Source organism: Glycine max, chromosome 13, assembly GCF_000004515.6.
Source record: "Glycine max cultivar Williams 82 chromosome 13, Glycine_max_v4.0, whole genome shotgun sequence".
NCBI classification, from domain to species: Eukaryota; Viridiplantae; Streptophyta; class Magnoliopsida; order Fabales; family Fabaceae; genus Glycine; species Glycine max.
This window is the reverse complement of record NC_038249.2, coordinates 40,200,942-40,228,710: the sequence shown is the minus strand read 5'-3', so window position 1 is coordinate 40,228,710 and position 27,769 is coordinate 40,200,942. Positions and strand designations below refer to the sequence as shown.

Genomic DNA, 27,769 nt, shown 5'->3' with positions numbered 1-27,769 from the left:
TGGTTTTTTTAGGATAAAGAAAGACTACTGATTTTCTTCTCAATATCTGTCTTTTTCACATGTAATTAGTAATGTATTAATTAACAATTCATAAATTAACAACCTACTCTTAATTAATGTACCAAAAAGAATGTTATTAATTCATTGAATTCTATAATATGCAGTTGGAAATGTGACATTTATGAGATTTTCGGCTAAAGGTGACGAGATATGATCATCTTTGTGTCTCTTTCGGAGAACTATTAGAAGTTGCACGAGAGTTTATTAAGAGACACAAAGATAATCGTATGTCGCCTTCAGTCATGATAAAAATCTCATAAATGTCAATGTTCTAGTGCTGCATATTATAGAATTCAATGAATTAACAACATTTCTTTTGGTACATTAATTAATAGGTTGTTAATTTATGAATTGTTAATTAATAAATTACTAATTACCTGTGAAAAAGACTAGAGCTATTACACGGATTGCAACACCGAAAGCCTAACCCCATTGGCAACACCCTGTTTAGACCTTTTCCTAGCGTTGCACCTGAAAAATGTTACAAGAACATAATTAGTAAATCAACATCTCTATATAGCTTTGTCAACATACGTGTACAATATTAATGATATGATTACTCACCCACAAAAAATTCTAAGTCAAGAAGATCGTGAGAACCCCCACGTTATATTGTCACCAAAAACATAAAAGGAAGGAGAAAATATTACAAAATAGAGATCAAAACTAGTGTCACTCCCACCTTAAAGGAGTAACTTAGCTTGTGATTTATGGAATGGAATAGTATTTTCCATGTATGGGTGTGGTGGCGTGTTCGGCACCTGTTGGCAAAGCACATTTTTTTTATCCCTCAATTTGAGGGGATTAAGTAAATGAGTTGAAATGCACAAAGAATCAACGCTTGACAAGGTAATTGTAATTCTACATGGGTTCATATATATAGAGTATTGCCGCCTACGTGCAAAGGAGCCACGCATGTTTCATGCTAACAAACTAGCTTATTGTTACAAAATAAGGAGCCACGCATGTTTCATGAGCTAAAGAGATAGGGGGAAAAAAGGTTTCTGGATGAATAATGGAGGACACCGCATTTTCAACAACTCAAGAGATATGTATTATACTTTATACTACTAAAGAATGGAGAATTCCATGTTCGGAAGGAAGATTATTACGACGTTTCAATGTAGTAAAAAGGAAGGTCTATCTGCTAATTCTTTAGCACCTGGATTTGTTACAATTAATTACCAACATCAACATTTGCAGTCTCTTCAGAATCACTAACTAGGCTGTCATCTAGGTCCTCTCATAGCCACCATCAGCATATCTAAACAAAAATAATAAGCGGTGATGCTTTGTGTTTGACCAAAGCACTGATTTTGTTGTATAAACTTTGATGATCAGGACATGCACTAATATGCCACCTCCCACTTATGCCAAACAACTACAAAATCTATAAGTTTGATAGATAGATTTGATTAAGACACAACTTATTTTTATTTGTTTATTAATTTATTCTTTTGCTAATTTGACTTAGTTGTACTTTAAAACTCACGGGACATATTACTATCATACTAAATTTTTTTTTTGTTTTTAAAAATATTAAAATATACAATATTTGTCTGTAAAATTTTTGGGTATATTTTTTATTTTCTTAAAATTGAAATATATTATTTTTTTTTTGGAGCTAGACTCAGGATAATCCAAACCTAATTTGAGCCTATGTGATGCTAATGATTTTTAACTTTTTTAGATAGGTTATTATTACGATGTAGAAAAACGTTATTCTACATTGGTTCCAGTGCAAAAATCACTGAGTTCCCCATCAACAACCCAAGTTCACTAGGCTAAACCACCACCACTCACCACCTTGCAACCAAACCCAACCATCAACATCAATGAATAAGAAGCCATCGAATTTTTAGGCCTTAGTAATTTAGGATTTGAAAGAACTAGAGTTTCTACTTTTATTCTTTTCTATTTAGTCATCGCGCACCTCCAAGACATCTCCCTTTTCCTTAGACAGAAACAACTACCAAGTTTGATGTGCTTAATTGTTGGTGGACAAAAACTAATGGAAGCACATTAACAATAAAGCAACGGATATATGTGCTTAAGAGTTAAGTTTAATAATTTAAAAGGACAGCCGCAATAGTTTCTAGTTCTTATCAATTTATCATTTCCTTCTGAGAATAATATTTATTATCTCGCTAATTGAATGGAGTTAAGCGTTGGAAGGTTATGAATTATATTTATCAGTAAACACAAAGTTGACACTGGAGCAGAATGTTGGGAGGTTTTTACCATTAAATAGTAAGTTACTTAGGTTGAACCAAATAAGAGGAATTTGAATAACAGTTATTGATTATTTTATCGGTTTTTCAGATAAATATAATATAATATTTGTTGTGTTGAGTAGAACTTACATAACATGGTACAAAACTTTCAAGTTCACATAATATATAAACATATTTGGTACAAACTTTCTAAAGCCTGGAGTAAAAGGGCACAGAAGAAAGTGTGTAGCAAGCTAATGAGCACATGAGACCATTCTTTCCATATCCTACAATATCTATACATCTGATCTGAATCACAAGACCAACTGCTTTGGTAATAACTCACAATTATAAAAAATGGAAGCAAGTCATCTAAGAGTTCAGTAATATGATATCAGTAGAAAATGCCAACACAGTATACATTATGTTGACCGGCACAGAAGGAAACATTCAAAATTACAACGCAGGAATCCATATTTATCTTGACATGATTTCCACTACCTAGTACCTCTTACACACTCTTTCAAAATGAGTTCAGATATGAGATGTAAAACAGTTAGACAAAGTCAAGACCACCTGAAATCTTAGATTGGATTTGATGTCAGTCATCGCAAGCGCATACCGGACTTGCTCTCAACACATCCTGATAAGAAAACATGTAACAGGTGGGTTCACTGCAAACTACTAGACCTTTCTGTTGTCTGCGTAGCCTGTGGGAAAGAGTGATACACCATGTTATCAATTGCATTGGATGAAGATGTGTTGCCCTTCACCGTTTGCTCCAAAAGACAAACAAGTGACATAAATATTTCCATCCTTGTTATATCCCTGTTTGCCTGCATATTAAATTAATAACTACATTGGATTCCTTAACATCATGCATCAAACTTTTGCTTTTAAAATGCAGATAACATAAAAATCAAAAAACAGAAAAGAAAGCATGAAATGTCTCATGCTGTAATTTAATTTTAAAACGGTTAACAGGATGAAGATGAAGAGCCAAATATTATTATCCTTTAAGTAAGGCTTTTTTTTAAGCCAAGTCTCAAATAGCATAAACATCGGCAAGGCAACCTGCAGTAGTAGTTCTTTTTTAATATGGAGACCTTCTCGGCTTCGTTTCATGAACTCAGTCACTACATAGTATTGATACTTTGGGGCAACGATGTTTGGTTTGTCACAATGATTTGTCTCTAATATTTGATACATTCTTGGTCAGCATTTATAAAAAATAAAATAAAACTTGTTTTAAGTACTGAAAACAGAATCTTAAATGCTTGCTTTTGGAATATCTTATTTCTCCAAAAGAAATAATCTTACTTTCAATAGCTCTCTTAGGAAGCTGCCAAAAATAAATGATCATTTCCTCGAAGTAAACTGAACCAAACAAACACTGAATATGTATACCGAGAATGTGGAGACCTATGACTTCAGTTATCCTAGATTCCTATACCAGTGAAAAAAAATTCCTACACACTAATTTGCCTGCAGGACACACATCACTATATCTACCCAATGCAGAGACAACTTCAGGTACAGGACTTTATAGGCTATAGTCACAATTTCTCTCTGTGCCAAGAAAACGCTTAGGTGTTGAAGGCAACATAAGTCAGATACTGAGACTTATAACTTGAGTAATTCATTCCCTATGTATTAAGTTATGATAAGATATGTCCCTGTCTGGAGTATTACTACCTCAACAGCAAAGCGTGCCCAGATTTTGTCATTGTGAGCTTCCATTACCCCCTTTAAGATGGTTAAGCCTAATCCTCTGATTAAGTCGGCTATTTCCAAAAAGCAACCTCGTTCCTCACAAAGCATCTGTCAGAATAACCAAACAAACAGATTATACAGGTGATAAAGCAGATAAAGCAATATATGAGGACCAAAAGAACTTTAAAAACCATCCACTACCTCCACTAGCATCTGACGAGGTGGAATCAGATCCTCGACTACAATGGGGCAAACCATTGATAGTGAGCCAACTTCATATGCCCACGTAGCCCCACCCTCAAAGTTGTCTTTCAAAAGCAGCCCACCTTCCTTATTAATAATCTGCATATTTAATGAAGGGATCATTTTTTTTCATTATAAATAATTCCTCAAATAAAAAAATTATCTACTACAATTTCTTCTTTATAGTCCCTCATAGTATAAATGATGAAGAACAATTTTTTATTGTAAAAAGGGTTTAGTTGATATTTGATTTGAGCTACCAAATAAATAGGCAAGAAAACTTTTCAATGTTAACAAATATATGTTTTCTCTATTTATTGTTCCCCACGAAAATAAAATATTACCATATATACAAGATCAACTGCCTAAGGTAGAAGCCGTGGGAGTGAATACTGTCCCATACCTTAGACTCCCCTGTTTGTTTCAGCTTGTCAGCATGCTTTGTCACACTTTGTAAGAAAAGCATGTGCTTAATGGTCCGTTCCAAAAGTGCATCTATGCTACACTATTAAGTCATAAAAAGAGATCAAAGAAAAAAAAACAACTCAGTGACTGAACAAGATATTTAAATTACCAAAAAATAAGGGATGAAATAATAAGCAAGGAAATACTTTTGCTCCGTTTGGCACAATTTCTCGTAACTCTTTCACTCGATCTTGAATCATTTGACGATCTTTCGGTCGAGGCCGGGGATTCTCTCCTGGTTTAAGCCTCTTACGATTTGGTTTGCAACTCTCATCTGCCTGCTTTGAGTATCCAGTTGAAACAATATTCTCACGTTTCACACTCCCACTATTCTCAACCCATGAACTAAGTTGAGAGCCATAAACAGAACTAGTTTGAGAACAGTTTCCAGCATCATCCTTGTTACATCCGGACCTAAGCAAACTAGTTTCTATGGCACCTGTTTTACCCCAATTCTTAGGAAAATCAAACAATCCCCCCTGGAAATGACCCGACATTACCGGCCTGCAGGCAGGAGAAGGAACAGAGGCAGTACTATTCCTTGTCAATGTTGTCCTGCAAGACATGTCATCAGAATCCAGTTTCATAATAGATTTGGCTTTTGAGACCACGGCATCCAAGAGGTTGTCTGTTCCCATCCCAGAAAAAATGTCACTGTCTGATATTGTTTCTTTAACTGAATAAATATCAGGATTTATTGTTACACCCTCCTTGTTCATAGGTGCTATCTTTTTTTCCATATTTTCTGCATTAGCATCTGATTCATAAGTAAAGAGATTATCCCAGTTTCCATTCAGCAATTGGTTTTTCAAATCCACCCCTAAAACATCAAACAGGTCATCACCTGATGGAGGTTTAGCACAATCTAGTTTGTCTTTAGGATCCTTTGTCATCATAGATTGACTACTACCATCTTTATGAAGGCAATCGTGGGTAAAACCAGGGTTTTGACCACTAAAGGGCACTTGTTCCTCAACATGAAAAGTGGGGGGGTTAGGGGCCTGAAGCAAATCATAGTCTATCTTTTGATTTGATGAAGCACACTTTAAATCTAAAACAAGAATCTTCTGATTAGAACCTTCTACATGTATGGGAAAGGTTACTGATTGACTAGTCAAATTTGCCAAAGCTTTAGTTGAAGAATCACAATTTTGAGGTCCAATTCCAACTCCTACTCCAGAAAAATCAGCTGTGGATGCTTGGGAAGATTTTGAACCAGAACTGGTAATCAGATTTGACCTCAAAAGAGTACTCATCCCACCATGTATTGGGATTCCTCCTAGTATTGAAGTACTGCCAGAACTCATATTGTGGCCAAGTAGATGGCCTCCATCTGTTCTTAGTTGAGACTTGTTCAACGAGCTCGAGGCATTTACACGAGGATTAACATTATCTCGATTCCCAATGGCTGATATGATTTGCTGCTCCATTAATGTAAGATTATCAGCACTTATACCAGATTGACCGAAAGACCCAGAACCAATCAAGTTATTGAAAGCAGATCTTGCATTGCATGAAACAGAATGCTGCTGCAGGCATGAATCTAGATCTGAGGGTATTACTTCAGCTTCCACAGCTCTATTCTCTCGTTGGCTAGCAAAGTTTGTTTTACTCGTTGGAATAACCTTTGGTTGGCAAGGGTTATTGGATATCTGGTTCAGCTTATGGGTTTGGGGTGTCAATGCAGAACCCTGGCAAGTATTTGTCTCTGCCTTTAGAGGACATGGTGTTTGAACACTAAAGGACATTGAAGCATGCGATGAATTATTTTGCTGATTGGAGCCACTAGTTACGGATGGAGGGCAGTTTGAGGCAATGACTGGTGGATCAACAGACACAGGCACACCAGCAATGGGAGGTGAATAGTCTTCAGATAGAAGGGCGCCAGGAACACATCCCAATTGAAAGATCAAGCTCTTCACATCATTCACAAATCCCATATTCTCAATTATCTGTTTCATCAAGTATTGGTGCATTAGTTGAGGGACATTGGAACAGCAGACAGGAAAGCTTCTCAAATAATGGCACAACACAATCACTACAATGCACAACACAATCACTAAACTAGCAATGCTTCGTCTGTAAAACTCAATGAGGAAACAGAACTCTCAGATCAAGGAATCATGGAATGATATCACTCAGGCCATGTAGAACTCTCAGATCAAGAGAGTGAATTCTATGACAACGGGGATTTACGTGATTGAAAGAACTCACTTGTCAACGTGTCAACTTTCAAGGCTAGATATCCTAAATTTATGCAATGGATATATTCTTGCGATCCTTCAGTGCTATGCAACTTTTTAGTTCTTAAGTTAACCAGGAACTTCACTCTTGAGTACAATGTGAGATATTCTGACCTCTCACCATAATTCTGTGCTCTAGCATGATGAAATCATTGGAGATCTTATGTACATTATATCTCTTCAGAATTGCAGACAAAAGAAAATGACTTACAGGCAAGAAAGAACCAAGTTGAACAACCCCATGAGGAAGCACAGGAATAACTGCTACTGTCTGCAAAAACAATATGATATGGTATCATGAAACATCAATAAAAAGTTTTTTTTATAACAAAACACAGCATAATGAAAATCCCAAACCTGTATTCCAGCTGAAAATTGGTGATGCACTTCAGCATATACCTAAAAAGAGAGAACAAAGAAATCAAAATGAAGTTCACAAGCATATATACGAGTCTCTAAACTTTTCTAGGAAAAAGATGCATATTTAAGCTACGACTAGAAGCTGATAATCAACTTCATACCTGTGGAGGATATGCATCTTCAGTGAAATTGTTCAAAAGAATCCACTGATGGCTGCCTGTAAATGCAGCCCGCCCAATTATGCTGAATAACAGAAAAAACAGCAATTGAGTCGGGAGCAACAAAAAAATCACTTTAAATTTTTGTAAGAAACCTGAATTAAATATGCAGATCGATGAAAACAGAAAACACCCACCCTTCACCTGCAATAATAACTGAATTGTTTACAGTCATTTTTTTAATCAAAGAAGAGATTCGGACCTCCTCTTGAATCCCAAGCTGAGATGACAGAGACTCTGAAGAAAACCAGCATCCTTCCCCATTCTGGTAAGGCAAATCAGGCATCCCAAACATGTGTGGAGGCCACGGCAAAGGTTCATAATAGCATTCTTCCCAGATTAATAGCCTGCCAAATCAAACCACACTCAACTAACTCAAACAAAGACATTTAATCATCATAAAGTCAAAAGCTTAATAATTCAAACTCCACTTTGGCTGCTGAGATTAATGAGCAAGCAACAAAGATCCTTTACAATATTTAGTCTAAAAAGAAAAGAAAAGGCTGAGAAGACCAAAACAAGGAAATAGAGTGGATTCTTTTAATCTAACTCATAAGTTGTTTGCATGACAAAGATTGATCGGCAGATAAACCGCTCATTAGCTAATAAAAAATAAAAATCTTTTTTTCTTATCAGGGGAAAAATAAGTAAGGCCAAACAGAATGAAAACAAAGACAAATTCCGAATTAGCAGATTCGTTTAGAGAATCACAGACCATAAATCCAATAGATAGTGCGCCTGGCAATCCAATGGCAAACAAACTTCTTTTATAAATAAATATTTTATATATAAAAACTAAGATTCTTGAAGACAAAACAGAAGCAATCCAGGCACAAAGTTCCAAAGTAGAAAAGAGTATATTGCAGAACACGAATACGAATCAAATAAAAGGAAGCAGTGACCCATAATTAAGACCCCAGCATGTCCATCATATCTTGGAAGCAAATCAACCCCAGAAACAGAATCTAATATGAACATGAATTTCATATGAGATCCCCGCATACGTGGTCCTGAGAAAGTACATCTGTACAAACACGAAAAGCAAACATATAACAACAAATACTTAACCAAAGTTGATTCGGAAACTCGAAAAAACATAATTTTTTATACACATTTTTCACTCCATCCCACGTTACTTGCTTTTCGATCAAGCTCATGTAACCACGAAGATAAAACACACATGGTACACACACAAAAAAACAGCAAAACACAACACAAACAAGATGTAACAAACAAAAACATAGTATTCACCTTTCTCGGAAATTCCTAGAACCAAAACCAAAGTTTGGTGCATGCAGAAAGTAAAAACTGTTTTTTTTTATAAAAAAAAAAAGCCAATTTACTTGGAATTGTGGCAACCGATCTTCCAGAACACAGCATAAGACCACTGATTCCGACCGCAGAGAGTCCTCAAAGCTTCTTTCAACAGAAACCCCATCTCAAAACCACGCGAGAATTTTCTCACTTTTTTTTCCTTTTCTACGACCCAATGGAAGAACAAGAGCATGCACTAACAGAAAAACACAAAAGGCTATGTTTCACAGCCGGAGAAGAAGCATTTTCCGGCGAGTTTGAATTCCGAGTCTTGACTACCACGGCACGATCCTCTCCCCGCCTGTTTCGTTCTCAACCCCCCACTTCTCTTTCTCTGCGGATCCAAGTTCCCGGTGACAAATTTCCGGCATGCCATCCTCCTCCGGCAGAGGAAGTTGTAAAGAGAGAAAGAAAGAAAGAAAAAGGGAAAGTACTCTAGAGATAAAGAGAGAGAGAGAGAGAGAGAGAGAGAAAAGTGTCTAAATTATGCCACGAGCTTCGAGCTTGTAGAGAACCATCATCTTCTCCATTTGAGAGAGAGTGATAGTGGGGTGTGTTTGGAATCGCTTGAAGGAAAAAGGAAATAGGTGGGCTTAAGGTGAGGTCGTGTTCAAGCTGAAGTGAACCTGCGGAACTGTGATATCATTCTCTCTTGTGGCTTTCCATTTGTGAGAAAAATAAATGGAAGTGGTGGATGTATTGTGTGGTGTGCTTTCAGAAAGAGGAAAACTTTTGGGTTATATTACGGGTAGAGCCACTGGGTTGAGAGTGAGAACTGAGAACTTAGAAGAAGGGAGGAGGCACAGGTTGCTTTGCTTTTGTCGGGTTCTGAAACAGTGTCGGGAGTCAGATACAGATAGAGTCTAGAGAGAGAGATAGAGAAATGTGTGTTGTTTTGTTTGCTGAGTCAGAGAGCGAAAGAGGGTGTGAAACTGTGGCAGTGTAGGGTTGGGACTTGGGGAGAGAGTAGTGGACATGATTCATGGACTAGTGCGGGTTGACATCATGGTTACGTCAATAACATTTTGTGAAATTACGTTACAGTACATTACAATTTACAACCATGGGTACTATATGGTTTGGTTTCGTTGAGTTTTTTGGGAGGAGTACACTGTTTGTGGAGAACTTGAACATGATTGATGATTGAGATGTGAAAAAGAGCTCCTCGCGCTGCCCCAACCGAACAAACTAATGTTGGGCTAATCTTAAATCCCTCAATACCTCATCTCATTATTTCTTAAGATAAATATATGTATTTTCATAAACATTTTTTGAGTCTGAAATTTTTTTATTTTGGATTAAGATGCCATTTGTCTTAGACTAAGATTTCTTTTCTTCTTAAATTTAATCTTCAACTCAAAAAAGGTAGAATATTTTAACATTTTTCTACAGATTTTTTTATAACTAAAAATGTGGGTGAGTTTGATTCTAAGAATTTGTCATGGTTAAGGAAAATTTCAAAACTGAATGAGCGCTTCCATACTTCTAAATTATCTACTAATAAGATTCTTACACTAATAAAATTAACATTTTTTTAATATGAGTTCTTTTTTTAGCAACTAAACTAATTTTTTATTGATCCAATTAACATGAAATTATTTTAATTTAATTAGAAGTATTAATTTCATTTTGAAATCCATCTCGTGGGATCACTTGCATTGCATGTAGAATTATTTTAATATTATCTGTTTATATTGAATATTTTATAAACTGAATGTTAGTATTCATCAAAATCACTATCGTGAATATTTGATTTTTTTTCCTTGACTCTGCATTCCCTTTTTACTGAAGTCATAATCGATATGTGGTAATTAATGTTTCATCTGGTTGTACTAATCAACTAACCTAGCAAAAAGAACTTTACGATTAAAATTTAATTGACATGATAATTTCAAAAATTAAAGAGAAATTAAAATAATGAAAAGGTAGCCGGCTTGACACTGATGTGTGTACATTTTATTTCAAACAAAAACAATTAAGTCCACATCCTTTGGATGCTCACATTTTAGCTGAAAGGGGGAAGAATAAAACTTGTCTAATTACATATGTCTCTTGGGTCAACTTGAAAGTTAAGTTGGCCTGAGTTGTATAGATAGATGAAGACCACCATCATCATCATGAAGCGTAACAATCAAGGACCACTCCTAAAACACAAAAGAAAAATGAAAGCAAAAAACAAACCCTGTGTTGGTATTATTTATGCTCCAGCCAAAACGTCTTATAGCTAGGATACTTTTTAAATATAATTAAAAATTCTTCAAACTTTTTTTTTACTAGAAAAAATTCTTCAAACTAAATTGTTATAAACACATTATTAGTCGTAGGTAAACTAGTAAATAATATTATTTGAACATTTTTTCACCAATCATATTGGAAAGAAAGGCCAATTTGATGGGATTTGAATTGGACAACAGTGTGACCTGAATCTAGAAAAGAACCAAACTCGACAAGCAGCCAGAAATTCCCACCTATGTTGCCTGCAATTAATAGTTCAAAAGGTGACAACTTGTATGTAAAGATAAATTAAGTTCACTATATCAGAAATATCCAGATGAGACTAATACTTAATTATCTGTTACAGTATATAATCTCTTCCGGTTCAGCAGTGTCCAGCTCCCCCATTGCCATTGTCACTACTGGTATTTGACCCCGTCGGCTCGACATTTTTGCAAACACCGACCCTTACTCAACTCAATAGAACAATACTCAATTACTTAATTTATTAAATTTTTTTAAAAAATGATTAATTTTATTTATAATAATAAATTTATCTTAAATTCATAATTTTTTTTAAAATTATTTTTGCTATCAATATTTCTTCTCTTCTAATGATTTGTTAATATATTTTCTTATTTTTTAATAAAAAATATTTATAATTTAAAAATAATTAATACAATAGATTGAATCTTATAAAATATAAATATCATTTTAAATTTAAATATTATGAATACAAAGAAAGAAAGTATATGTTAAAGGTTACAATTCTATATGTCTTATTCTACAAATTCTAATCCTTACATCAAAAAGAAAATTATAATCCTTTTTCATGAGTAATTAATATATATCAAACTTTAATTTAAATTAAATGAGTCTTTTCTCTTTTAATGATTTGTTGATATATTCTCTTAACTTTTTTAATAAGGAGTATTTATAATTTAAAAATAATTAATGTAAGAAATATTATAAATTCAGTTTTATAAAAAAATATTATTTTAAATTTAAGTCTTATAAATACAAAAATATATATTAAGGTTACAATTTTGTCTTATTCTACAAATTCTAATCCTTATATAAAAAGAAAATTTCAATCCTTTTTCGTGAGTGATTAATATATGTCAAACTTTAACTTATAGTTAATTTAAATCAGTATGTTTCCTCTTAATGATTTGTTAATATATATATTTACTTTTTTTAATAAGGAATATTTTTAGTTTAAAAATAATTAATATAAAAAATATCATAGATTGAATTTTATCAAAATAATAAACATTATTTTAAATTTAAATCTTATAAATACGATAAAAGTGTAGGTTAAGGTTACAATTCTGTCTTATTCTACATATTTGAATACTTACGTCAAAAAGAAAATTTTAATCCTTTTTAGTGAGTAATTAATATATGTCAAACTTTAACTTATTTTAACTTAAATGAACCTTTTAGGGATATTTTTTTGTTTCTAGTTACTGTCAGTATTATTAATAATAGATTTAAATTTTACTATCAACTTTGAAACTTCAATAATAAAATATTTTTTATAAATTTCTAAAACAACTATGAGTATATTCAAAATATTATTTTTTTCAAACTTTAAAGTCCCAACATAATCAGGATATACAAAATTAATTACAAGTGATATTAAAAAGTATATAGGAAGGGGGGAATCTTAAAAAAGACTTGTTTGTGTATGGTTTCTTAATCTTTACCAATGTTAATATATATTAACATCTTAAGATTTATTTTTAAAAAGTAAAGTGAGTTGAACATCTTAAGATTTATTTTTCGTACCTTAAAGTGTATGTCGCTTTCAGTTTGCGCCGAGGTCCCCCAGAATTTCTCTCCTCATCTCCTCGTTTATCTTTATATATTTTAAGAATATATATTTCTAGAATTTCAACAGGAGATTTTGAAAGCACTTCTAATATCATATCTAGAAACTTACCCTAATATTTACATGAGAATGTTTTGATGCCTATATCGTTATCCTAACAGTCGGTACTTGACAGTGTCATGGTCTTTCGGTGTTAAAAAGATTACCATTCTCTCTCGATTTCGGAATCACAACTGTCTCGGTATCTCAACTTTTTTTTTTTTTTAAGAACATACTCCTATGTACTTATTATAATCCTCACAGTAATAACTATTCTTAGTACTTCTTAAATTTCCATTGTTTATTTAAAGATTGGTAGTTGCGCTCTTTCTTTTTTTCAAAGAAATTATTGTTCTCCGAAAAAAGAAGGAAGTTTAGGTTTTTTTAATCTCAACTAAAACTTTGCGCTTCTTTCCCGTATTTTATGGGACGTTCATTATAAGAAAAATTCTCTATGGGTTCGGTGGGTTTACCGTTACTATTTTAGAGGAAGCGATGCATGGAATTATAATACTTCTTCATCAAATTCAATTTTAATAAAAAAAATCATTCAAATAAGGGACTTTATTATCTCTAAAGAGCTAAGCATGGAAGAGACCAAAAAGAGAATTCAATCTTGGAGTACCAATGAACAATTGCTTGTTGGTAAAGTCTATGAATACATTAGAGGTATCAATTCTACTGTTAGTTGGTGTTCTATTATATGGAACTAGCAATCCCCTTAAGATATCTTTCATTTTGTGGCTTGCTAGAAGGAACCGACTGTTTACTCTTGACAAAGTTGTTTTTTTGAACAAGGGTTCCATCTGCCCTTTATGTTCAAATGAGGCTGAGTCAAATGCTCATTTGTTCTTTTCTTGCAGGAAACCTCTCAAAGTTTGGACTCACATTCGTGATTTGGTTCCTTTCCGCAGCCGTTTCACTTCTTTACCGCGCATTACTGACTTTTTAATTAGGGGCAGATCCACATTAGGTGTTCAATGAAAATTACGCTATAACAATTAAAATCTACTGCATCTGACTGTCTAGAAACAAGCTGATTTTTAAAGATTATCAATTTTCTGTAATAGAGGTTATTAACAAAATTAAGTTTTTTATGTATAGACAAGCGTACCTGTTGCATTTGTTTTAGCATCTTGATAAAGGTCTTCTTGTATTAGGGAGATTTTTTATTTTCTCTAGCTGCGTGGTATGCCTCGTTTATTGTTGTATCATTTTGAGTTTAATATAATTTACATTTTTTCCAAAAAAATAAATCATTGTTACTATATTTGTTATATTGTGTGCTTTCTTCTGCCTGTAATCATGTACGTGCATGATGTACCTATGGACCTATCTGGGACTGAAGAATTCAAAGCATAGGATAACATTAAGAAGAAAAAAAGTAAAATACATTTCCTCTGTTGATGAATAACTTTTTGTTATATATAGAATCGAACCCATAAGAAGAAACACACTTCTTTATTCTTTAAAAAAATATCAAATTCAAGATAATCAAAATAAAAATGTACGTCTATCTAGTTTTAACTATGGTTCAGGGTTTTATTCTTTTCCTGTCCCCAGTACTTTCGTTTTTTTTTTTCGGTAACAGACCCTAGTGCAATTTATTTTTTTTGGTCATGTGTGACTCTGGTTGGCTGACATCCCAGTCATTGTCCCAAGCTTTTTCATTATATTAATGCATAAAGTATCTTTTGCGAATTGAGACACTTAACTTTCTTGAGCGGTTGTGAATACTTTTATTTTTATATCCTTTGATCATTCAATATTATCACTAATTATGAATCTTTTAAACAACTAATATCATAGAATATCCAACCTTAGGTTATGTGGTCACGTAGGATCGGTTCTCATGATGGATTGGAAATTTTTACTAAGCCTTCTGATTAATAAAAAAAGAGCCATGTGTAGACCAAGCAACAGGTGGCAATGAAAATGGTATTGTAGATGGTTGGTTAGGTCACTGCTCTATCTTTCATTTTGTGTGTGACAAATAAACAAACAGGTAAAAGGCATAGAAAGATGGAGCACCAGTTGGAGACACGCGTACGCGCGTCTTTACGTGGTTCCTTTGTTACTTTTGATATTTGTTATTTCACCTAACTGTAGGGTAAAATAATTTTGTGGGGAACGAGAAAAAAAAAAAGATTCATATCCACAAAGGTTCTCAAGAAATGAATCCAATCTATAAAATATTTATTTTATTTTATTTATTTTATTTTATTTTCAGAATAAAATATATTTTTATTCCTACGAATATAATTTAGTGTAATTTTAATACTTTAAAATATAGTAATTTTATTTTATAAATACTAAATTTTGAATATATACTTTTTCATCACTTAATCATATATAATATATTATATATTGAGTTGTTCATGTTATATCACATTTGGAATAATATAATATTAATATGACATAATTAAATGTATCTCATATCGATCATCGCTAAGTGATAATAAGAATTGTCTCAAAAAATTAAAAATTTAAAGATCGAAAAAAATATAATTTTTTAAGAAATAAAAAAATATATACTTATAAGAATTAAAAATATATTTAAATTTTATTTGTATTTTGTTTTGTGTTGCTGGGGTGATATTATCTATGTAAGTTATTTAATATAACCTATATATTTTATGCATGTTATATTAATTTAAGTGAATATATAAATATCACTAAATTAAAAAAATAGTTGTTAAGAAAATAGTAAACCCTCAAAGTTTTAAATGTTTGAAGTAAAATATACTCAAACAAACATAGACTAATAATTATCTCATTTGAACAAAATAATGATAATCTCGGAAACAGCGTAAAAGAATGATGAGAAAGGAATTATTGATCAAAACAACTTCATGTGTAACCTAATCAGTATCAGTATATGTAATAGAAGATACGAGAGACTGAACGTTTTTTTTTTTTTTTTAAGTTTTTCCTCCCATGTCGGTGTGGAAATGGGTTGGGTAAGCTGGTGTCTTATTTAAGTCTAGTTTGATGAGCTACTTTATATTTTTGATTTAAGCTTGTACTAATTATTCATCAATAGTTTAATTTTAGGCTTAGATTTGACCTATATATAAGTTTAATTTAGTCTGTTAGTCTTTTTAAAAATATGTTTCATATTAAAATTTGTATAAAATATATTGTATAATAATAAAATTATTCATATGTTGCCTAAAATTAAATATGTTCCATTTTTGTTAGGTTTTTTTCTTTAACTAAGTTAAAGATTTTCATTAAATATAATAAGACAATTTAAAACTATTATATGTGATCAAAATTTACTTATAAACATTACTTATGATAGATTATCAAATTTTTTAAGCCTCCCAAAAAAAAGAGTTTATAATCATGTTTATCATTTATGTTTATGGGAATTAATTCACTCCAAATATTAAAACTATTAAAATTGCCAAATCACTAAAATAATTTTATATTTTCATGAAAATCATTATAATATTATGTGATATTAATAATAATGTTTTATTAAAATATATTGTTGTTAAATAGGTCATGTTGTTAGATTTAATAGGCTTTTCTAAGACTAATGACCTTACATGTTTAACTATAAAGACTTTTAGAAAAGCTTTAGTCAATCTAATGGATTTATTAAACGAGTCAAGTTAAGTCAAACTTTAAATGCACTAACCTTAGGCCTTTAATGCAGATCAATTTAGGCTAATTGACCTAATGAGGTTTTCTTTACAAACAATTTCTTAAAACGAGTCTGTTCTGAAATAATGACTGGGGAGGGTCTTTTTTTAAATGCGTTACGTCATGCATGTTGGTAAATTAGGGATGGTTAATGCGTGGCGCGCATTGCAGGGTAGATTAGGGATTATTGATTTTAACGAAAAAAATTAAATACGATTTTAATTGATTGTAGTTAAATTATGGATGATTGATTTTAACGGAAAAAAATTAGACGGAAAAAGTTAAATATGATTGTAATGTATTGTAGTTAAATTAGGAATGATTGATTTTGACGAGAAAAAATTAGGCATGATTGATTTTAACGGAAAAAAATTAAACAGAAAAAATTATAGTTAAATTAGGGATGATTGATTTTAACGAAAACAAATTAAATATAATTGTAATTGATTATTGATATAATATATTTTTAACTTTATTTTGATTGTTTTTTTTTTAAATTGATATGATTTGTTATAACGGGAAATAATATTTAATTACGTGAAATCTAATTGTTTACTTACCCCTATTTTGTTAAAATAATCATCCCTAATTTAATTACAATCAATTACAATTGTATTTAATTTTTTCCGTATAATTTTTTTCCATTAAAATCAACCATGTCTAATTTTTTTCTGTTAAAATCAATCATTCCTAATTTAACTACAATCAATTACAATCGTATTTAATTTTTTCCGTTAAAATCAACCATCCCTAATTTAACTACAATCAATTACAATCGTATTTAATTTTTTTCCGTTAAAATCAACCATCTCTAATTTAACTACAATCATATTTAATTTTTTCTGTTTAATTTTTTTCCGTTAAAATCAATCATCCCTAATTTATCCCTGCATGCGCGCCACGTCAGCCTCCATCTCACCAGCGCCAATGGCAAAACGCCTACTTTACATGTTTCGTCAGTGCCAATGGCGAAATATGCTCCATGTCAGCTGTGTCGCCAACATGCATGGCGAAACGCGTTAAAAAAGAGACCCTCCCCGACAATTGTTTCAGAACAAACCCATTTTAAAAAATTGTTTGTAAAGGAAATCCCATTAGGTCAATTAGCCACCAACTTACTCCTAACTATCATTTATTTGATTTATCAATAAATAATTATTTAATAAAAGTTGTCATGAAATGAAGGGTGTGTTTTTTTATTTTTATTTTTACAGAAATGAAGCGTATGTTTAATTTTGCATTAGATATACGCATGTTTCCTTTTTTGTTTTATAAAAATGAAGTGTGTTTGTCTTTATTTGTCCAGTGTGAAACTTGATGACTCTCTGACTCATATTGTTTGAGCTCACTTGATATATTTTAACCATATTTTTGCACTCTATCTAGGTAAGTTTTTGTAAACAAAAAAATCTTTTAGGTAAGTTAACCTCATTACAATTAGGTTTTATATTAACCAGTTAGTTAATCATGATTAGCACAACACATTTATGAATGTGTATATAAACTCAAACTTACTATAAATAAAAATAGTTTCCATTTTTTATGCAAATTCTTCTCTAACCAAATTACCTATCATAATAGAACAAAAAGTAGGGAAGTATAAATATAGAGAAAGATGTAAACGGAGAATTTGAGAATCTGCATGGATCTTTGTTTCCATTTACCTCTAAATGCATAAAAGGATGTATTGAAATTTGGCGGTACAAGCAGACCTATTAGGTAGTAGGGCGATTGACTTACCTTTATAGTTTGACATACCTGTAGCAGTCACATAGTAATGCTTAGGCAATTTAGGCAATTTTTAGTGGAATTGTGTGAAATACAATGGCCTTTCATGTTGGGATAGGGGTTTACAGCTCATTATTAAACAAATTAACTAATTCTAAGACTCCAACCACGTATGTGACTCTGTTCCATTTTTGGTGTTAGCATACAGTGAAAAGGATGGGACAAGCTCTTTCTTCCATATTTTGTGACAAAGCTAAATTCAAGGGCTAATCGTTTTAATTTTTGTTTATGCAGTATTAGTTTTACAAAATAAATCAGATATATTAAATAAGAGGTATTTACTTTACATTACAAATAATGAAGGATGTGACGTGTCACGTGTTTTGAAAACAAAGGAAAGAAAAGACATGCGAGCTAGCCAGCTAGCTGTGAGGCAGAGAAAGGAATTTCATTTTGCAAATTTCGTGATGTTTACAATGTATAAACAAACAAAATCAAACAGATTATGAAAGAAATTAATAAAGTAAGTCTCTTGGTTTCAAAAAAGGGTAAACAACTCAAGGAATATATGGGTGGAAAAGTGAGGATACTTGAATTTATATAAACATTTTTTTAGCGTATTTTCATAACAAATTTGGCATATTAAACGATGAGCTAATCTATGTTGGAAATAGTGCTTGCTTAGTTTTTATATGAAATTTCACTAGCTAAATACCACAAGTATTAATTAGGTGCAAGTGTTTATTGTTAAAAGAAAACTACGGTGGTTTATTTTAAAATTTGTGCACAAATCACATGAACCCCAGCCTAGCTTCTCTATTGTATCCCGAGCATATTTTCTATGCTTATAGTGATGATGTACAATACCTAAGATGGACCCAAAATCATCAAGAATCTCAGCGTAATGACCAAAGAAACCAAGGGTGGACGAGAAAGTGTCCAAAGCAAAGCAAACGGAGCAGCGTCCCTACGAGGTTAACTAGAAGCCAAAATTTCTTCATATTCTAAATACACGATGATATGAAGGGAAAAGAAAGAGAAAGAAAAAATAGAGACAAAGAGATTTTTCATTAGGATTTTGCAAGGATTATAATTTGCAATTTGGTGGTGAATGAATGGTGCGAAAATTTGGGATATGAATAGAAGGGTCTTTTTTATTTTATTTTGCAAGGGCTATGTGCCTCATGTACACCATACAAAAAACAAAAGGCACCTCAAAATGATTTTGAAGAGGAATGATGATGGGACGGAAAGGGCACAAGAAAATTCACTGTGCCGAAGAGAAGGGGATAAGCCCACAATGGGACAAATAAGCATGAGAATATTGACTATAGCTTAATGCTAATTGCCAATTACCAATGCGCAGAAGAATCAAATTCGCTGACCCTTGGGTAGAGTGTCCAAATTATTGTAAACTGAATGATATTATTTTTTATTTTTATGAATAAATAAACAATCATAATTTTCACATATCCGTTTTGATTTTTTTTCTCATCTTTCATTGTCTATAAGCAAATTTGCATTAGGGAAACTGCATGGCTAATGTTTATCCAATAAAATAATTTGCGTATATTTTAAAGATGAAAAATTATTGGAATAATTTCAAATATTAATATATATATATATATATATATATATATATATATATATATATCGAATAACCATATATGTTCTTTTATGTTTATTAACTAACTTATTAATTAATCTCACGAAATCTTTTCAATTCAATTAGTTGGTTTATGAAGCTTTTAGTACTCAATTAGTTTTCTTTTTACCAAATCTTAATTAGTTTCTAGTTTATAAGATTTTATTTATCTTATAAATTATCAGCTTGAGTTATGTTTATAAACACACACTTAATAACTTAACTTGCACACTCACACAAATTAGTCTTTTCCCCTTAAGTATTTTAAGTAAGTCTATCTAATTAAAAAATAAAAAATATCAAACCATTTTAAATATCTTTTAAACTTCGAAAAAACTCATGTAAATAAAATATCAGTGGTATATTATAATTATTATTATAAAATGACACATTTATTGATAAATTTCATGACTTGAGATTATTATCTACATAAAATAAATTTATATATTATATTTTTTTAAAATATAAATCCGTTGACTCATTTAAAATATTATTATCTACACAGATTTTATTTTAAAGTATTTTTTTATATAAAAAACTTTGAAGTCAAAATAAATATTAAAATAATATCAAATAAATAAATTAAACTTACAGTTCAATTTTAAAATATATTAATTTAAAATAAAATCTGACTTGATCTTAATATGTTTTTTTTTTCTATACTAAAAAGGGCCTAAACCTCAAACAAAACAAATTACAACCTGACTTTAGGGGAGTAGAGAAGCCCCAATAAATCCTGGAACGTGTATTATTTTCATTTTTCAGACACCCGTTATATGCAGAAAATAAATAATTAAAGATTGGGAGTAGTGCTGGTGATTATATGGTCGAAGTGTATAATGGCACATGTTACATATCACGTAATTTGACATGTGTCAAATCACGATTGATACTTATTCCGTTGATAAAGGATTCCCACAAACCTTTTGCCAAAGCATGAAAGTCATGCCTGAATTCCTGAGGCAAAATGCCGTACCAGGGTTATTTTTACAAACTTTTTTTTAAAGGGGTCTATTTTTTAAAAAATTCTTGGGGTCTATTTCTAAGGGTGTTTCGACATTGGCAATGACGAAACACTCTATTTACTAGAACCCGCAACGACATCAAGGGATATTCCACCACCAATGAAACAGTTGTAGTTGTGAGTCATGTGTCCAGTGTGTTTCGCCAGTACCATTAACGAAGCACACTCCCTTTCATTTCCATACATGCATGCAAAGCTTGCATGCATCATGGGTGCCCTCTTTCCTTTTCTTCTTATTTTTTTCCACGCCTCCATGCATGCCAGGCACGACACATGCCCCTCCCATTTCCACCATGGGTCTCCCCTTCCATTTGAAGTTGGTTTTTAGTTTTTTTTTTAAATATAAATGTTGTTAGTTAGTTTGATCATTTATAATAAATAAGATAATTTATATGAAAATTAAACTTTTAATTAAATGTTTTATCTCATTAATTAACATAATAATTTGATATTAAATATAAACATTAATTTTGAAAATCAAGTTTCACTTTTAATTAAAAAGCAACAGAAGAAAACACGTTGCAGAGGAATTATTGTTTACACAGCTAATAATCACAAATTAACATATTCAATTATATTTAAATAAACATAATATTAATAACAAATACCCATATTTATAAAAATTAAATTAAATATATATAAAAAAAATTAATGACACAACAAATATATTATACAAAATAAATTTAAATACATGCAAAGAAATTATTGTTTACAGAGCTAATAATCACAAATTAACATATTCAATTATATTTAAATAAATATAATATTAATACCAAATATCCATCCTAAGGCCGGTAGGAATGCTTTTAACTTAAAAGAAACTAAAATAACTATGTAACTGCTTTTAACTTAAGAGAAACTTTTACCTAATACAAAAATTAAATATAAATTTTACTATTAAATAAATTATTGTCGAGTAGCAATAATATCAAATTTTAACTTATATTACCCGATGATTGAAACCTTGGTCAAAAACATAGAAACCTTAAGCTTTTATCCACCAAATAAGTTTTTTAACTTTTTGTATCTCAAATTCGCCAGTAGCTCCAGCAAAACTTATGTGAAATAAATGCATGTGTTTCGTCAATGGAATTGGCGAAACCACATGCAGTCGAAAAAAAAAAACTGACATACTATGTCGCTGGTGGTACTAGCGGGATACTTCTGTACCACTACTGATATTGGCGAAATAACGTGTTCTGGCATTGGTGTTGGCAAAACACCCCAAAAAACAAACCCCCGAAAAATTTCTTTCAAAACAGATCCATTTAGAAAAAATCTTTATAAAAAGAACCTCCTGCGTTATTTTGCCGAATTCCTGAATATCATACCAACCTTTTTTTTTTAAATCAATTTCATTCTAATAATATAATTTCATATTCTTTTAAATCAATTTCTATATTTTTATATTAATTTTAATTTTTGACAAACTAATAGTAGTATTTTATTGAATAAAATTTAATTTTTCATGGAAAATAAAAAAATAGTATATATCACTGTGAATTCTAAGAATATGAAAATAATGTACCCAGTCATTAATTAAAAAAGAAAATTAATGCTATATAGAGCCATGCATGCTCGTACTTTCTTCATCGATCCAAATAAGATTAAGATCCAGAACAATAGGAATTTGTGAAGTTTTACCGAACTATAATTTCGAATCTCAATATTAGTGATAAGCATAGATTTTAATTGTATGATAGTGCATTTGGACATAAGTTTTATGTCTGTTGGGGCAATAATTAATGAGGCCAAGAGAAATGGATAAGCCATATAACAAATGCAAAGGAATATGGAAGGAAGCTTGAGGAGGGGATAAGTGCAACCCCGACAGGACAATATTCGAAATTGCAACTGGTTTAATATATGGCATGCATATTGTTCCTCTATATATCTAGAAATATATATATATATTCTTTTGTTTTAGAAGGTTTTATTTATTTAAAACGTGATTAGTAAGCATATTTATCATTATCCAAATGGACAGAAGAATATATATTGCCGACTTTGATATTGCTGGCGCCCCCTTCTTCATTGTATATTAATTGGGTTAGTTTGTTTAAATTTATTAGTCTAAATAAATGTTAATTTTAATAAAATTAAATAATTTTATGTTTTTAGTGTTTAAACTATTTTTATTTTAAAAAATAATAATTTTTTTATTTTAAGAAGTAAGTACTGTTTATTTCTTAAATAAATAGTTATAAAAAATATTTATTTTAAAATTTAAACAAATTCACTCATTATACGTTATTTTGTTACTCCAAACATCGTATGATTGCATTATAAAATAAACAAGAAAAAAATATATTTTGAGCTACTCAAGCCATATGTGTAGCCCCTTTAAAACATTAAAATTGAAATACATTTTTTTCATATCAATTAGGAACTAAATTACACATACCCAAACAACTAGAGTTGTAATTTACATTCCCTTTCTATAAAAAAAAAATAGGACAAGATGGTCTGATGGAAGACAACTATATATATTTTGAGGAAGATACAACACCTGGCAAAATGACACTACTACTATAAATTAAAAAGAAACTTAGTGAAAGAATATATGACATGCATATAATGCAAAAATATTTATTCAATTAAAAGGGATCGAAAGGAAAACATTGTTGCTTATAATAACTTTATTTGGTTTTAACAGAATTAGATTATTTTTTTCAGCAAGTTTTTTTTATAAGGCACAGAATTACATGTGGCCTGTACTAAAAAGAATAAGAGAAATTTATAAAAGATGCAACAAATTGAATAAACAGTAAAAAATAAATATTTTTCATTACAAAATATATTATATATGGATAGATTTATCATTTATCATATTAAAATATATTTAAGTAAAGTTAAAATCCTCAATAGCCATAAAATTTTGATTTACTTAATAAGTTCGCTTTAAAAAGCTAGGTTCCTTACATATACTTCCTTTTTTCCTTTTTATAACTTTTATCAGGCCCTTCTATCGTTTTTACAATCAATTTTATGGATTGGTACGTCATTACTCCCATACTCCTTAAGATAGTAAGAATAATCTTTAAAATCATACCATACGGTTTCTTATTGAAGGAAATTGACCTATTCACCCTATTATAATCTTATATCACATAAACATATCATGGATATACATTTTCGTCCTTATCTCATAAATCACGTTGCAAATGTCTCCACTGATAATGATATTTCATAATATAATTGATGTATAATCCATAATCTGAGCGTTAAGGAAGTGTATACTTTTATTTGTACGCTTTCTTTCTCTCCTCTCTTAGGCTTCATCATTGGTCAACCTGATATTTTATTCACAGCGTTGAACTATTATTAGAAACATAACCTAGCTAGTACTCTGTTTGAGAATCAAGTTTACCTCAGCATCATTGACAATTTCACAACTAGAAAAGATAAAAGAACAAACAAATGAACAACTGAGCAAACAATAACGGTGTAAATGTATGTGATAATTTGATGGCAGCTTAGTGATCTCCTTAAACTTAAAAAATGGGCAGATAACATAATGGTCAATCATTGTGTCTACGAAAGCATGGATCAATATATTAAAGTTAGAATGGTAAAACTAACTTTTCCCCTTTCATCCTTTGTTCTTTCTTTTGACTTTCATTTAAAATAATTGGTCTCTATGGATCATACGCAAAGTAACAGTGTACCTACAGGCAGAGCATCAATTTTAACATTCCCATACATAGCACAAAGTCAAGGAGACACTATTAATGCCAATAGATGGGTAAACTCATCGATATCGCATAATCGATTCATGGCCAATGGCCATGTACTTTGCAAACACTATTTATCATGGAAATCATAAAAGTGTTAAGAGTGGGATACGTCTTCATGAATTAAGTCAATGAGTCAAACAACCACATAAATTAAAGAATTTATATTATTTAATGGAAACGAAAAAAAAAGGCAGCCATGCGTACGTGTTCACACCGTTTGAGTTCATTATTTCATATTATGAGCATTTTTCTTTTTTTGAGAAAATGAGTATATTTTGCTTTTAAGCAATAATATAAAACTCTTTAGAAAGTTAATAAACTTACACAGTTACACTGCAACACAAACCTAGTTTAATTTCAATTAATTCGATGATTTGGGTAGGGGAATGCATCAAATTTTAATCAACATATATATACACCGCGAATTATTTTGACAGATTTTTTTTTTTAAAAAAAAGATTCATATAGCATATTTACAACTTGATATATACTCATCAAGATCATGAACAATAACCTAACAACTTTTCCACAATTGGTACTTTGGTAGGTATTTTGCTTTGAGAAATATTATTTGTACAACTAAGAACAACTTTAATGAGGTTACTTATATGAATTGATCAACTTTAAGAAATTCCATTGCTTGTATAAGAAATATTGCTCGACCAATTTTTAACAATAAAATATATATTTTAGGTCCAAAATCATTTAATGGAACGTTTATGTAGGACCCGTTCAAGCAATTCATTTAATACTTTTTAGGTGTAAAATAAGAATTTTACTTCCTTTATATAAGGATCGGACCTGACACAACACTATAGTATAGCTAGTGGGTATGTTTTGGGTTATTTAACAGGGGATGTCTTATGGGCCCAACTATTTGCAACATCAATTTTTTATAAACAAAAAAATCCCTTGTATTTTGGAAATTATTTGTTAAAAATTGAAATGTCTAAACAATTTTGAGAATTAGTTTATGAAATTGACCAAAAAAAAAGGGGGAAGGCGTGGTTAAGAAAAATGAGATGCAAAAATTAATCCCTGACTTTTATGTGAATCATGACAAAATTTCATTGAAAGCCCATAGACGCAAAAACCCTGCATGCATTGCATGCGAAGGTGCGCTTAAAATATCAGCCCAAAGCGGAAACAATATTCGGCAATACACTAAGAAATCTATTAGAGCAACACATCAGTTGAACAACAAGAATAATGTTGCAATTGAAGGTATATTTGCACATCACGTTCTTTTTTTGTCAGCAAGTGCATATAATAGGATAATTAAACAGCAAATAAATAAAATGTAAACGTATGTTGTCATTACTAGACCCAAAAAAACGTTGTGATTGGCTGGGCAACATTACCCAAAAAGATACATTTGTTGGGCCATTCTAAAAGCATGGCTTGGTTTTGATAAGTGATTATCTTTCTTTATCAGTAACAATATAGATTTTTGAGTGCAAAGCTGATGGACCTAACCAAAACTGCAAATGAACCTCTAGAAAAAAAGGGTGATGACGATATGATGATTTCAGTGGATATTACTGTTTCATTTTAGTAAGTTGTTTTTTTAGACTATCTTCTTTTTTTGAGAGGAAAAATACTTATTGCATTTCATATAAAATAGAAGCATAAATACAATTGAGGATGTGATGAAAGACATGGTTCCTAGCATAAAACCTAAATGTCCTAACAAAAATATGAGTAACTTGATTGGCTTGGCTCATGTTTTAGAATATTTTCTCTGTCTATCACTTCGTAGGTCATAAAGATAAATAACCTCTCAAAATAAGTTTTTTTTATTTATCGAAATATAGAAAATAATATTCTATAAAATCATAAATCCAAGCCTAATTCATGCAACCTAAAAGATTCAATTGATATAAAGCTCAATATTGATTAACTTTTGAGCTTAAAGCTTCAATTATGAACGTAGTTTGATTTATAGTTAACAAGCTAGGATTGGACTTAATTTCACTCTAGTTTGAAGCCATCTAAAGTCCACAAGTAACTCCATTAGCCCTATTCTAAATGAAAAATTCTCACTAGCTCAGGTGGGTGGCACGAACCAGCTATTGCTATATTTTATGGAATTGACAAAAAAAAGGAGGATGTATAATTAGCAAAATTGGGGTGCAAAAAGTTATTCCCCTGAAGATTTTGGGCAATCATGAATATAGTTTCATTAAAAGCCCAGAGGCAAAAACGTCTGGTTGTATACTAAGACGGGCTTAAAACAATCAGCCCAAAGTTGAAAATTTCAGCAATACACTAGACGAATATAGTAGAGAAACACGTTAGTTGAAGTGTTGAATATCAATAATCAAGAAGAATGTTACAATTGAAGGTATATTTAGTTATTTACACATCACATTTTGATTTGTCAACATGTACATAAGATAAACACGAAGCAAATTAAATGTAAAAATATGTTGTCATTAATTACTAGATCAAAAAAGAATGATGTTGTGACCGGCTGGGCAACATTACTCAAAAGATAAATTTGTTGGGGGAATCCATATGTCTACACTTTGTCAAGCAAACCTATTATAGTGTGCGTACACGTGACAAGATACGCACTTGATGTGGTGTCTGATTACGGAATTGACACACCTATATCTTTCACACATAAGTCATAGCACTCATCATATCATATTGTATCATACATATATATAAATTTTATATCACTACTTTTTTATGTTATCACGGGGGTCACATCCTTTTCTTTTTGCAAATGTGAGCATACAAAAATATAAAAAGAAACCCTAGCTAGTTAGGATATCATATTTATTTATCATAATCTATATTATGTTTGGCCATCCAACTTAATTAGCAAATCATGAATGATTGAATGCTATAAACAAATTATATATATATATACATGATCGCTGAATAATATCTCATTTCCCCTTTTAAAGTCCTTCCAAAGTTGGTGAGGATTGAAGATGGAATCTTCAGCATGTATGTGTAAACTATATAAAAAGTTTTAAAGTGTCCTTCCGCGTTCAATATGCATAAAAATGAATAAAAGAAATGGTAGTAAAATAATAATCTTAGTGGTCAGTGAACTT

At 31.0% G+C, this 27,769-nt stretch overlaps 1 protein-coding gene across 4 annotated transcripts; it reads right to left on the bottom strand.

Annotated features, from left to right (window-relative positions):
* Positions 1-2,520: 2,520 nt before the first annotated feature.
* Positions 2,521-9,763, bottom strand: LOC100791138 (transcription factor LHW). Of its 4 annotated transcripts, XM_003541911.5 has the most exons (10): positions 8,859-9,763; positions 7,653-7,862; positions 7,459-7,540; positions 7,295-7,336; positions 7,149-7,208; positions 4,841-6,646; positions 4,633-4,734; positions 4,188-4,328; positions 3,969-4,094; positions 2,521-3,109 (listed from the first exon to the last, which is right to left on the bottom strand). In XM_003541911.5, exons 1-10 carry the CDS (start codon positions 9,020-9,022, stop codon positions 2,945-2,947), a joined length of 2,898 nt encoding a protein of 965 aa, XP_003541959.2. In that variant the 5' UTR covers positions 9,023-9,763; the 3' UTR covers positions 2,521-2,944. The 4 variants fall into 4 exon arrangements, with proteins under 4 accessions (XP_003541959.2, XP_006594923.1, XP_014621495.1 ...); XM_006594860.4 differs by lacking the exon at positions 8,859-9,763 and having other exon boundaries at positions 7,718-7,862; XM_014766009.3 differs by lacking the exon at positions 8,859-9,763 and having other exon boundaries at positions 7,660-7,802.
* Between the last annotated feature and the right edge of the window lie 18,006 nt (positions 9,764-27,769).